The sequence below is a fragment of the Equus quagga genome, chromosome 16, assembly GCF_021613505.1.
Source record: "Equus quagga isolate Etosha38 chromosome 16, UCLA_HA_Equagga_1.0, whole genome shotgun sequence".
Lineage (NCBI taxonomy): Eukaryota > Metazoa > Chordata > Mammalia > Perissodactyla > Equidae > Equus > Equus quagga.
The window spans coordinates 77,091,017-77,105,195 of record NC_060282.1 but is presented as its reverse complement, the minus strand read 5'-3'; the positions used below and the strand labels follow the sequence as shown (position 1 = coordinate 77,105,195).

Sequence of the window (14,179 nt, the reverse complement as noted above, 5' to 3'; positions counted from 1 at the left end):
TACCTTTTCGTTCATGTAAAACATTTGAAATGAGAAACCTGAGGCATTTTAAAATGCCATTACTTATTTTGTTTTAATTGCCAGGTAATTCCTGAGACAGTGCTGTCCCAAAGAGCCTTTGCAATTACTTAAGAATCTCCAAGGCAATTTTTATGTTTTTCAATTCAAAAGAACCACATAATTGTAATTTTAATGGAAACTCCAGAAAAACGGGTCAAGGTTCATCCCAAGATAATTACCCTACTCTACACTGAGATATAAATAATGTACGAAAATAATAGGGGGAAATTCAATGCCCTGAGCATTAAATTGTCAAAACAGGAATGTTTAAAATATTTTAATGGTTAAAAACAATTTGTACTCAAAGTCCAATGACCATTTGCCAGGGAGTACCAAAGTTGAGACATTTCTATTAAAAACATGACTCAGAGGAAAAAATACAGAGGCTGGTAATGAAGGAAACGATGTGCAATCCCTCCCAATTGGTTATTTCTAAGATCACATGTTCTGGGCATCTTTAAAAGGCAGTTATGTGGACACCAGAGGGTCAGAGCACCTTCCTGAAAGCTTCAGCTTCTTTCTCACCTGGAAGAAAAATCCCAGAAACCTCACAAAATGTGTGATGCATTTGTAGGCACCTGGAAACTTGTCGCCAGTGAAAACTTTGATGAGTACATGAAAGAAGTGGGTAAGGATATGCGTTGTGGGATGACTGGATCTATAACTTTTTCTCCAGGGAAAAGGGCTTTATGGTTGTTTTTCGCTCTAGGAACATTGTCCAGGTATGACATGCTGCCTTCTATATAGAGGCTATAAAAGTAGCAAGTGAGAATCATTTGTTTGCAGAAAGATTCTAGAGCAATGTTACAGTTAATGCTTCCTAAAGGTGAACCGATATGAAAAAGGGGCTAAATGGAATTTTTATGGTCTACAGAAATGACAAGATTTTATTTGATTGCAAAACTTGAGTATCTGTGGTTTACTTGGCTCTTTGCCTGTTTTTCTTTCATTCCCTCTTGCAAATAAAACAAGCAATAACTTGGAAATAAAACCATATATATTTCCCAGCGTGTAATCGTTTCCACTTGAAACTGAAAACACTATATTTCTCATTCCTAATGTAACTGTTTACCAGTAAACGTATGTTAACCAATTATTTTATTGTCTTGACGTCAATCCACTAAAACTGTTTGTTTTATGGGAGACAAAAATCTTAATTTCAGAAAATATGTTCTTAAGGAGCTTAAATATTTCTTTGACTACATGGAATGTCATAGAATTATCGAGTCATTAAAAAGGAGAAAGTTACATACGTAACACACCTCCTCTTTGATAATAGATTTCTGGTTTTTAGATTCTGCTGATACTGTCAGTGTGTTGTACGAATGTTCTCCGGATAATTACAGAGGAGAGGCAAGGGACTAGAGAAGCAGCTTCTCACTCAGGCAGCTTCCTCCTGGGAAGCCCCGTTTCCTATGCCCCTTTGCACGATCAAGTTGTATCCAGGGGCAGTGAATGGGGAAAGAATTTTTCACAATATTTTTATGGGTGGGTTAGGATTTAATTTCTAAATCTCAAGACTTAATCTTCCTCTAAATTACACAGTATACTTTTTGCTTATCTGTAACTACTATTTGCCTTGTTTATAGACAAGAGGGAAATCAGGGACTTTAGCATGAGTGAGGCCTCACTTTCTAGAACCTCAGCTAGTTGTGATGCATAAACTAATTAATATGTGCTGATGTAGAAATGTCAGGATTTGAGGCTATTTAGCTATTGATTTCTAGAAACATTTTACACTTTTAATATTTTTATTTAAATTCTTTTACTACTGTGTTTTAAAATTATAAAGTGATGATAGTGAAAGACAGGAAGATACTTCCTGAAATTAGCTGTTCTAATTGATGCTCAGTAAGCAGGCATTGCCTCCATCAGACAAATAGAAACAGAATCAAGCAAGTGGAGAATATGATTTTTCCCAAGGTTGGCAATTCTGGAATCACACTTGATATTGCATCCATTCACTATTCTGACTCACTCCATGTATTTGAAGTCATATTTTGTAACAGAGGCAGAACTTGAAGCAACATATTATCTTCCCACCTGTGACCACTTTTCAGATAGGGAGCTATATCAGAGCCTCGGCATCACTTGTTTTGTATAATATTTCCCTCCCTGATCCCCCTATTTCTAACCTTTGGTATCTATAAGCAGCCTTTAATCAAAGAAATAGATTAGATTTATGTACATGTTGTAAAAAATGCAATACATCTATGACCATCGTAAAGTCTGTATAACATATGCGATGACAGCAAGTTACCACCATTTACGTTAGATTGTAAGTTGTTCATCCTATACCTTTCATGAGAAAAAATGTATTCCTCTTTTTTTTTTTTTAAAAAAAGGAATCTGCAACGTAAAGTGATTGGAATTCAAAGTGTTGATTTCCAAACTTACTAAAATAGTGATTTCTTAAATTTTGACGTTTTCACAATTGACGTCTAGACCTTCTTTAACATTTCCTATAATTTATTGAGAACAACATCACCATTCTAAAATGGTATGAAGGTAGGAAACATTTTGCCTTTTGGAGAAATTAATCAAAATCTTCATGTCATGGCGGAGTAATTTGGAAAAGCCAAGAAAACTAGACTTGGCAGCAAATGCCATGAAGTGTGATTTTTGGACACCCAAACAGATTATTTTTTAACTGAGTAACTCTATGTTGGCCCCCAGAGAGTTCTGTCTTTGACTGTGTATTAGATCATTTTTGTCACGTAGGAAGGGAGGGTCGAGGTGCCCAAGCGTTTCATGAATTGAGTAAAACAATAGTGGCTGCCCTAATGGCTGAGGTGATCAGTCAATTTGAGCATGCAGTGACGTTTTAAAAATATATACCTTCCAGAAGACTTAATCTTTGTACATATTCTTATTGAAAATTAGCAGTGGGTCTCCTAAGGGTTTGTATCGGGGACCCAGAAGGGGAAATTTAAAGAACAGACCCGCCTCTAATTGTGCCCCATGTGTTTCTTTAAGTATTAGCTGACTTCACTCTGCAGGAGCTGTTTAAATGAGGCTTTAAGAAACTCACCAGTGTCTTTTTCCTTTTATGCACACGTGCACTCACTTCACACACACACACACACGCACACACGTACCTAAATACACACTACCACTCTGACCTATAAAGATGTGAGAGAAAATTGTAAACTTACATTTTTTCTTTTCCCAACTGTAGGAGTGGGCTTTGCCACCAGGAAAGTGGCTGGCATGGCCAAACCCAATATGATCATCAGTGTGAATGGGGACGTGATCACCATTAAAACAGAAAGTACCTTTAAAAATACTGAGATTTCCTTCAAATTGGGCCAGGAATTTGATGAAGTTACTGCAGATGACAGGAAAGTTAAGGTGAGGAATAAGGAATTGGAGCAGAGTAACCCCTGTTTTCTAAAGGACCACTGCCTATGAGAAGCCATTTTGTAGAAGGATGGAAACTGTTCCATCATGAGTCGATGATACCTTACCTCCTGTACCTAAACCACGTTGCCTTCGATCATCAGCTGGTGAATTTTTTCCCATGAAGTTGTCATTATTTTAAAAAGCCATTAACATAACTTATTTGTCAAGCCATATAGAGTATTTGAAATGAATTAAAGTAACATAACAATATTAGAGAATGTTTGTAAAAGGATGGCAGAAGCAAAGGAAAAAAGTCATCTCTAATACTACCATCTCAATGTAAATTTGTTATTTCTATTCCTTCATGGTACTTTTTCAAATGCATGTTTGTATGATATTCTGATCATCAGCTATAGATAATTTTGTATGCTGTTGTTTTGACACTCATTTTTTTCTTGTTGCAATATATTCTCATAATTTAGCATTACTAATGACCTTAAAATAGTCCCTCAAACAAAGGTGCTGTATTTTTTATTTTATTTTCCTCCACCATCTACCAATTGTAGTCATTTTTTATTATGCTCACAGAGCACCATAACCTTAGAAGGGGGTATCCTCGTACACGTGCAGAAGTGGGATGGAAAATCAACCACCATAAACAGAAAACGAGTGGATGATAAACTGGTGCTGGTGAGTATCTTTTGGCTACTTAATTGTGGAGTCTACTGCTGGGTCATCTTCTATTCATTATTCAACCTGAAGAAACAGATCATCGCTCTTGCTTATGTAGAAAAAGAAGGTGATTCTACCGGGATTATAGTTTCTCCTTGGCAATTGCCCTTCACGCTTTTAAGCTTGGCCCAGGCATTATGGCCCCCAGGAAGTACTCCCTGACCCCTCTCAGCATGCGCCATATTGTATTACGCATTTCTGCTTATATTTCTTACTCTCCATATAGATTATAAGGTTCCTTGAGGGGACAACTTGTGTCTTCTTGGTCTTTATATCTCCCTAAGTTATTACAATACCAGATGCCTACAGAAGCAAATACTTTTCAAATGAGTACTGTTTCCTTCCCAACATTGAAGGAAACGGTAAATAAACCCACAGTTTCATCTCATGATTGACCAAGAATTTTTTTGTGTGTCTAGGAATGTATCATAAAAGACGTTACTGCTATCAGAACTTATGAGAGAGCATAAGCCAAGGGACATTGAGCTGGACTGAAGTTTGCATCGAATTCTACGAAATTCTGTTGGATATATTGTCCAAACATAAATTGTAATTTTCCACTAATTAGTAAGCAACTGATTTCCCCCAAACTGATTTTATTCAGCCTGGTTGTGTTGTTAAATAAAACTTCTTAGTTTTAGAAGGTGATGTAATGATTTATTCATTCTGCTGGATAATTTCTTACTCATAACTCAGTGAAGGAAATAGAAAATTGTATTATCACTTTGCTTCTGGTATAAGTGATATGATTTTTCATAATACTCTAAGGTAAAAAATTAATATTCATGAAATTTCCATTGTCTTAGGCAGGAGACAATAAGTATGCGCTATTACTGAATATGACGTTCTTCTTTAGCATATCTGTAGTCAAGAAACTCTCTCAGAGACCTAACATAGTCTCAGATGTAGGGAAATTGTCCATAGGCAGCTGGCCCGAGTGCTGCCATTTCACACCTGCCTGTCTTAGGGCAATGACCTACAGAAGCAGAGTAGCAATGTAGGTTGTAGACAAAGATTTCCAGGCTACGATTTGTAATCTGAAAAAATATTGGCAAACCAAGTTACCTCTGGAATCTCTCAAAAATTAAATGCAAATAATCCCATAATATTTATTCCAGAAAAGAGGTGACAGCTTTGTAATGAGTAATGATGCAAATGTTCTTTTAGTGGTGTACAAGTTTTCCTTTTTCTCACCAGTGCAACTTTTTATTCAAATAAAATCTCCATGGAATCCCAATATATAAAACAGACACAGGTGGTCATGAGAGTTCCCAGGCAGGTGTGCGTGTGTTTGTGTGTGTGTGAGAGAGAAACTTGCTTCTTCTGCCGTTTGTGGAATCTTTGAAGCACCTCTACAGGTCATCGGAGTTCATAGGTTGAAATTTCCCAACCACATACTTACATTTTATAGTCAGCCAAAATCTGCTAAAGTGTGTGCTGCAGTTGCTATAATTCTGTTTGTGATGCTTCTTTTAAAAATAATTCTATTATTTCCTGAATACCTACCCTACGTATGATACCAAGATATGGAAAGGCTGGAAGAGGTGGACTAAGCTTCTGATCATAAAAATTTATTTTCCTTGCAAAAATAGAAAATCAGACTCTCACCTTGGGCTCTCTGGAGGATTGGACAACTCAAAAGGAGAAGACTTGTAAGAATTGATTAGGGATTGGCCCAGTGGTGTAGCAGTTGAGTTCGTGCGTTCCGCTTTGGCAGCCTGGGGTTCACTGGTTCGGATCCTGGGTGTGGACCTACACACTGCTTGTCAAGCCATGCTGTGGCAGTCAAGCCACGTATAAAGTAGAGGGAGATGGGCACGGATGTTAGCTCAGGGCCAATCTTCCTTGGCAAAAAGAGGAGGATTGGAGGCAGATGTTAGCTCAGGGGCTAATCTCTACCCCCCCACCCCCCCCCCCCACCCTGGACAAAAAAGGGAAAAGAATAAAAGTCAATCAAAAAAAAAAAAGAGAATTGATTAGGACAATTCTTGGTAAACCAATATTTATTAAGCACTCACTATGGAGCCAGGCACTTTGCAGGTCTTACTTCATTTATCATGAAAATAATCTTGTGAGGAGGGTTTAGTATTCCCGTGTACAGAGGAGAAAACTGGGATCAGAGTTTAAGTCTGTAAAACTAAGTAAGGAATAGACGCAGGAATCTGAAATTCCAGAGAGCAGTCCTGGCTGGGATATAGATCTAGGAACCATCAGAATCCAAGTGGTAACTTAATTAATAAACGGTGATGAGATTATCCAAGGAGAAGGGAGTTAGAAAGAAGAAAAGAGTTGAAAATGTCCAAGTGGTTGTCTTAGACACCTCAACTCAACGGGTTCTACACTAGACTTCTCATTACTGCCCCTTCCACCCACTCCCTGAATCTTGCTCCGCATCCTATTTTCCACATCTCAGTGAATGGCAGGATGTTTGGTCCATTTGCCCATTCCACAAATCTTAAATTCATCCTTGAATATGCCCTCTTCCTCACTCCACAACATCTATTTTATATCAAAAAAACAGGGGCTAGCCCTGTGGCCAAGTGGTTAAGTTTGTGAGTTCCGCTTCGGTGGCCCAGGATATCGCCAGTTCCAATCCTGGGTGTGGACATGGCACCCCTCGTCGGGCCATGCTGAGGCAGCATCCTGCATGCCACAGCTGGAGGGACCCACAATTAAAAATGCACAACTATGTACTGGGGGGCTTTGGGAGAAAAAGGAAAAGATAAAATCTTTAAAAAAATTTAAAAACCCGTATCCGTTAACCTAACTACTAACAGAAAACTTCTTTAATATTTAGTTTTCTCATTACCATTACCAATATCACCATAATTTTTTCTTTAATTACTTCAGGGTTGTCCTAATAAACATCCCTCTTTCAGTTTCTATCCTTTCCTCTCTTTTTCAAGCCCTGTAGACTTCACGAATGATACTTACACAATGAAAATCTGACCCGGACACTCACTGATTAAAACCTTTAAGTGGCTCGCGTTGCATCCAGAGAAACTCCGGTCTCCTTAGCATGGCATGTACATCCGTCTTATGCTTGCTTTTTCTTACTCAACTCTTTGGTTTTATTATTGCTCTTGTTTTCTTCCCACTTCTTGCTTCAACCATACCAAACAATTTTCATACTCTTTCTTGCTTCTGGTTTTTGTTTTTAGGTGGGTTTTTGGGGTCATATTCTGCTCCTCTCTGTCTAGAACTCTCCCCTCCCTTCTTTCTGACTTTACGCATACCTTAATGGTGCCTCTGTACTAATCCTTTACAAGTTGCTTTAGGTACCATTCCTATGTAGGTATACTTGTGAATTTAGTTATTTTTGAAAATGTACTATTCAAGTTTAATTCTTATTTTTCATCTGGTGTGGAAGCATAGAGTAAGAAGAAGATCCAGTCCAATGCAAATTTGCTAAATAAATCAATTTCTTGTTTCTATATTTTCACCATAAAACTAAGGCTGTAGATATAAGAGTACCTTCAAATATCAGTTCTCCAATTTATCCTGCCTGGGACCACTTTGAAGCTCACATAATTTGCCCTTGTTTGACATTGCTTCTACCAACACAACATACAGAAGTATAAAGATTCTACTCTTAAAGGAAGAGAGGCAGGATCAAGTGGCTACATCTCAGAAAGGCAGAGATGTGGGCATAGAGTCTATCCAGATCTTGAAGCAGATATGAATAGTTCAGAGAGCCACTCACTCCCTCTTTGGAAACTGAGAATCAGATAAAATAATGAGCCAGCATATCTCTTCTTTTCTCCAATTCCCACTACTACTATCATTGATCTACAATTTCTGGTTTAGAAATTCTTCTTTCAAAGTCCAAACCTTTACTTTCTTCATTTTTTACTTGAAAATAATGCATCAATTTTGCGTAGATGTCTCAGTTTAGAATAGTGATTTTCACCTAAGTCATTGTTGTGACTTGAAGCCTTGTGTGGTATGTCACAATAAGTTACTACTAATAATAAAGTACCCAAAATTTGTGAGTTATTTTAGTTTTAAAAATAAACTATTAAAATTCAATATTATCCTGTAAAGTATTCTTTTTCTTATTTCTTTCTTGAGTGGGAGAGAAAGAGGTTGAATTATCGCTCGTACCCAAAGATTATTCAAGGGTTTGTGAAGCACTGCTGAAACCCTTGCTGCAGAGAAGAAAAACAGACTGTGAATTCTTGACTTGGAACGTGTAAGCCTTCCAGATGGCCTTCAGGTGGTGATGTTTTCCATCTTTACGGTCTAGCTTCTGAGCAACGTGTGTATAGCACTCCTGACCAGAATCTATGGGTGCAGGAAATGGCACGGGGAGGGAGTGAGGGACAACACTTGGATAGCTTATCAGTGAGCATCCCTCTGGTCAGTAGTATGTGTGGAAAAAACCGTTTTGACCTCACATCCAATTACGGATCTATCCATCCATTTGTACACCAGCCCCATCTCAACCCAGAACTCATTAAAATGGGTTGTATATAGTTAAACAAACAGAAAATGTTAGGCAACAACAAAAATATCAGTTATCGAGAGCATCTCAAAGGCAAGGATTATGTGGTATATTCCATGGACTGAAGGAAGCCAGAGGCAAGTAGGACCACTGGGTGCTGGAGTAGTCAGGCAGGTTTTCACTCTAGAGGATGCATTTGAGCTGGTCCATGAAGGATAACTATAAAATTAATCAGTTGCTGATTAACTTATTAATTGCTTATTAATTAATTTTACAGTAGAATAACTTGGCAAATATCATCTTAACCAAGTGATAAAAGTTAACATCACTAGTAATTGGGCAAATGAACATCATGTGCCTTCTGATATGACACAATGAGAAGAACACAGAATCATCACTATAATATTCTTGCCAAAAATGCATAACCTGAAATGAATCATGAAGAAACATCACCCTACTCCAACTGAGCTGTGTTCTATAAAGTAACCAGACTGTATGCTTCAAATCTGTCAAAAGAAAGACAGACATCGTCTGTCTCCTCCATGTTGTCCTCCGTGAAAGACAAGGAAAGGCTAAAGATATGTTTCTGATTGAAGGAGACTAAAGAGCTGAATGCAATGAATGGTCATGGACAATTTCCTGGACCAGAAGGAAAAGGGGGAAAAAGAAGGGGTTTTTTTTTTTGCCTTGTGGCAAGAGGAAAAACTGTTGGGACAATTGCTAAGGTTTGAGAAGAGTCTGTGGATTGGATGATGATACTGTTATCAATGTTGATTTCCTGATTTTGATGAATGGTCTGTGCTAACATAGAAAAAGTTATTATTTGGGGAGTAGTGGGGCAACATTTCTGCAACTTACTCTCAAATCATTCAGAAAATGAAAGTATGTATATATGTATATATATATATAAAATATATATGTAAATATATACATACATGTAAATGGAGGGCAAATGTGTTAGAATGTTGATAATTAGACAATCGGGGCAAAACATTTATTTTTTCTGTTGTTCTTGCAAATTTTCTGTACCTTTGAAGAGAGATAAAAATTAAGAGCAACCAGAGAAACACATAAAATGACAAAAATTATGAATGTTAACTATTGCATCTATATAAAATTTGACAATTGAAATTTACTGAGAAACATAGTAAGGAATGTGATACTGAAGGGGCACCAATGTATGAGCAAGTAAAAATCTTAATATACTTTATAAAAACTGTGTGGAGAGAGGATTCTAGGAAGATGGAAGAGTATGAAGCACCAGAAATCTGTCTCCCCATCTAGAAAACAATTGCAGCAGCACAATCTGCCTCATATTTTGGAATGCTGGAGTCTATCAAAGGCTTACACTTTCCAGAGAAAAAGATTGGAATATAAATGTGGTTAAATCCAGTCATTCAGCTCTTAGCAGAGTAACAGCCAGTCATACTCCACCCTTCAGCCCCTTGGCAGGCAACTGTGCATCTATTCCTGGAGGAGCTTGCACACATCTTGCATGAACCAGGGTGGGCCGTGGGGACCTTTTCCTCCAAGTATCAGGGATCTGTGCTCTAATCACTGCTGCTCCTGGTCACAGAGGTGCAGACAAAGAATTTGCGGCCATTGTTCTTGCACCTCCTCCCAGGTTGCAAGCTCTTTCCCCTCTGGCTGAAGTGACTTTCAGGGGATTTAAAGCCTTGGCATCTTTCTCCTCCTTTCAATTTTGCTTTTTCCTCCTTTGGGAGCCAGCCAATAAAGACTAGGACATTCAAATGCAACTGCATATACAGAGGAAATTAGAAAGTCACTGTGCATGCCCAGGGAAAGACATAGGATCAGAAAAGACTTGAGAAGATGTTAAGTTTATACTCTAGGCTGAACCTTGGCATAGAGACAGCCTACAGCAATCAAGAAACAAAACAAAAACAGCAAAAGCTGGGGAAGGGGAATAATCTGATTTCCAGAGTTACTGCATCATTAGATTCAAATTTCCAGTTTTCAACAACAAAAATTACAAGGTTTACAAAGAAACAAGAAAGTATGGCTCATTTAAAGGAAAAATTAAACCAACAGAATCTGTCCCTGAGAAGGACCTGATGGTGGGTCTACTCAACACACAGTAAAACAAGTGTCTGAAAGATGCTCAAAGAACTAAAGAAAGATATGGTAAAAGTCAAGAAAACAATGTACGAACAAAATGGAAAATCAATAGATAGAAAACCTGAAAAGAAACCAAAAGGAAATTCTGGAGTTGAAAAGAACAATAGCTAAAATAAAATATATACTATAAGGATCCAAAGGCAGATTTAAGCAGAAAGAAGAAAGAACAAGGGAGCTTGAAGATAGGACAATGGAAATTATCAAATGTGAGACATAGAAAGAAAAATGATTGAAGAAAGTCATCAGAGCTAAAGAACATGTGAGGCACCATCAAGAGGACCAAGATATGCATTGTGGGAGTCCCAAAGGAGAAGAGAGAGACCAAGGGGCAGAGAGAATATTTGAAGAAATAATGGCTGAAAACTTCCAAAATTTGATGAAAGATATGAATATAAACATCCAGGAAGCTCAACAATTCCAGTCAGGCAGAACTCAAAAAGGCCTGCACTAAAACAATTAAAATCAATCTGTCAAACCCAAAGACAAACAGAAAATCTTGAAAGCAGCAAGTGAGAAGTGATTCATCAGTCAATAAGACTGTCAGCAGATCTCTCATCAGAATCTTTGGAGGCCAGGAGGGAATGGGTATTCAAAGTGCTAAAAGAAAATATGGTCAACCAAGAATCTTATATCCAGGAAAACTGTCCTTCAAAAGTGAGGGAGAAATTGAGACATTCCCAGATGAACAAAAGCTGAGAGAATTTGTTACCACTAGACCTACCCTGTAAGAAATGGTAAAGGAATCCTGCAAGTTGAAATTAAAGGACAAAAACAGTAATTCAAAGATGCACAAAGAAAATAAGATCTTAGTAAAGGTAAATACATGAGCAATTATAAAAGCTTGTATTAGGGGCTGGCCCGGTGGCGCAGCAGCTAAGTTTGCATATTCTGCTTCTTGGTGGCCTGGTGTTCGCCAGTTCGGATCCCAGGTGCGGACATGGCACCATTTGGCAAAAGTCATGCTGTGATAGTTGTCCCATGTATAAAGTGGAGGAAGATGGGCATGGATGCTAGCTCAGGGCCAGTCTTCCTCAGCAAAAAGAGGAGGATTGGCAGTGGTTAGCTCAAGGCTAATCTTCTTCTTCAAAAAAAGCTTGTATTATTGTACAATGGTGTGTAACTTCTCTTTTTGTTTCCCACATGATTCATTGATGTTAGGATGTTCAGGATGTTAAATGTAATCTCCTTGGTAGCTACAAGGAAAATATTTGTAGAATATATACAAAAGGAAATGAGAAAGGAATTGCAGTGTTTCACTACAAAAAGTCAACTGAACACAAAAGAAAATAGAAATGCAGGAAATGAGGGACAAATAAAGCTGTAAGATATATTGAAAACAATAAATGACAGAAGTAAATTCCTCCTATCAGTAATTACTTCAAATGTAAATGGATTAAATGCTCCAATCAAAAGACAGAGGTTGGCATAAAAGATTAAAAAATAATGACCCAACTATATGATCTCTGCAAGAGACTCACTTTAGGTCCAAAGACACCAATAGGTTGGTATGGAAAGCAAAAGGATAGAAAAGATTTTATGCAAATAGTAACCAAAGAGAGTAGAGGTGGCTATACTAATAACAGACAGTATAGACCTATATTAATAAATGCTTCAATACAGCAAGAAGAGTTAATAATTATAAACATTTATATACCTCATAACAGATCATCAAAATACATGAAGCAAAAACTGACAGAATTGAAGGGAGAAATAGCTTTACAATAATAGTTGGGGACTTCAAAGCCCCTCTCTCAAAAATGGATAGAACAGTCAGATAGAAGATAAGTAAGGAAATAGAGGACTTGAAACACAGTAAATCAACTAGATCTAACAGATATATATGGAACACTCTGCCCAACAACAATGGAATACACATTCTTCTTAGGTGCACATGGAACATTCTTCAGGACAGAACACAAATTAAGTCTCAACAAACTTAAAAAGATCGATATCATACACAAGTACCTTCTCCAATCATGATGGGATAAAGTAAGAAATCAATAACAGAAGGAAAGTTGGAAAACCCACAAATTTGTGGGAATTAAACAACACACTCTTAAAAAACCCATGAATCAAAGAAGAAATCACAAAGGAAATTAGAAAATATTTAGAGATAAATAAAAACTAAAACACAATATACCAAAACTTATGGATGCATCGAAAGCAGAGCCAAGGGACAAACCTACAGCTATAAACATTTATATTATCAAAGAAGGAAGTTCTCAAATTAATAAGCTAAGTATACAGCTTAAGGAAAGACCCCTTCCCTCCCAAAAAATGTTAGAACCAATAAATGAATTCAGCAAAGTAGCAGGATACAAAGTCAACACACAAAAATCAGTTGCATTTCTATACACTAACAATGAACAATCTGAAAAGTAAATTAAGAAAACAATTCCATTTACAATAGCATCAGGAAGAATAAAATACTTAGGAAGTAAGCAAGGAAATCAAAGATTTGTACAACGAAAACTATAAAACATTTCTAAAAGAAACTTTAAAAAGACATAAATTTAAAAACAGACACCCCATATTCATAGATTCGAAGACTTAATATTGTTAATATGTCAATACTACTCAAAGCAACCTATGAACTTAATGGAATCTCTATCAAAATCCTAATGACATTTTTCAAAGAAATAGAAAAACCCATCCTAAAATTCATGTGGAATCTCAAGTGACCCTGAAGAGCCTTAACAATCCTGAAAAAGAAGAACAAAGTTGGAATACTCAAACTTCTTGATTTCAAAACTTACTACAAAGCTACTGTAATCAAAACAGTGTGGTACTGGCATAAAGACAGACATATAGACCTATGGAACAGAATAGAGACTCCAGAAATAAACCCTTGCATATATGGTCAAATGATGTTCAACAAGTGTGTCAAGACCATTCGATGAGTAAAATACACTCTTTTCAACAAATAGGGTTGGGAAAATTGCATATCCACATGCAAAAGAACCAAGTTGGAGCCTTACCTAACACTATATGCAAAAATTAACTCAAATGGACCCATCACCTAAATGTAAGAGGTAAAACTATAAAACTCTTAGAAGAAAACATAGGGCAAAAGTTTCAAGCCATTGGATTTGGCAATAATTTCTTGAATATGACACCAAAGGCAACAGGCAACAAAAGAAAAATAGACAAATTGGACATCTTGAAAATTAAAAATTTGTGCAACAGAAGACACAGTCAACAGAGTAAAAGGCAACTCACAGAATGGGGGAAAATATTTGCAAATCATATATCTGATAAGGGATTAATACTCAGAATATAGAGAGAACCTGTAAAACTCAACAACAACAAAAAACCAAACGACCTGATTCAAAAATGGGCAAAGGACTTGAACAGATGTTTCTCCTCCAAAGAAGATGTATAAATGGCCAACAAGCACATGAAAAAATGTTCACTATCACTAATCATCAGTGATTATGCAAATCAAAATTACAATGAGATATC

At 37.0% G+C, this 14,179-nt stretch overlaps 1 protein-coding gene across 1 annotated transcript; it reads left to right on the top strand.

Annotated features, from left to right (window-relative positions):
* Positions 1-533: 533 nt before the first annotated feature.
* Positions 534-4,774, top strand: FABP4 (fatty acid binding protein 4). Its single transcript, XM_046642677.1, has 4 exons — positions 534-688; positions 3,239-3,411; positions 3,991-4,092; positions 4,554-4,774. Exons 1-4 carry the CDS (start codon positions 616-618, stop codon positions 4,602-4,604), a joined length of 399 nt encoding a protein of 132 aa, XP_046498633.1. The 5' UTR covers positions 534-615; the 3' UTR covers positions 4,605-4,774.
* Positions 4,775-14,179: the final 9,405 nt, after the last annotated feature.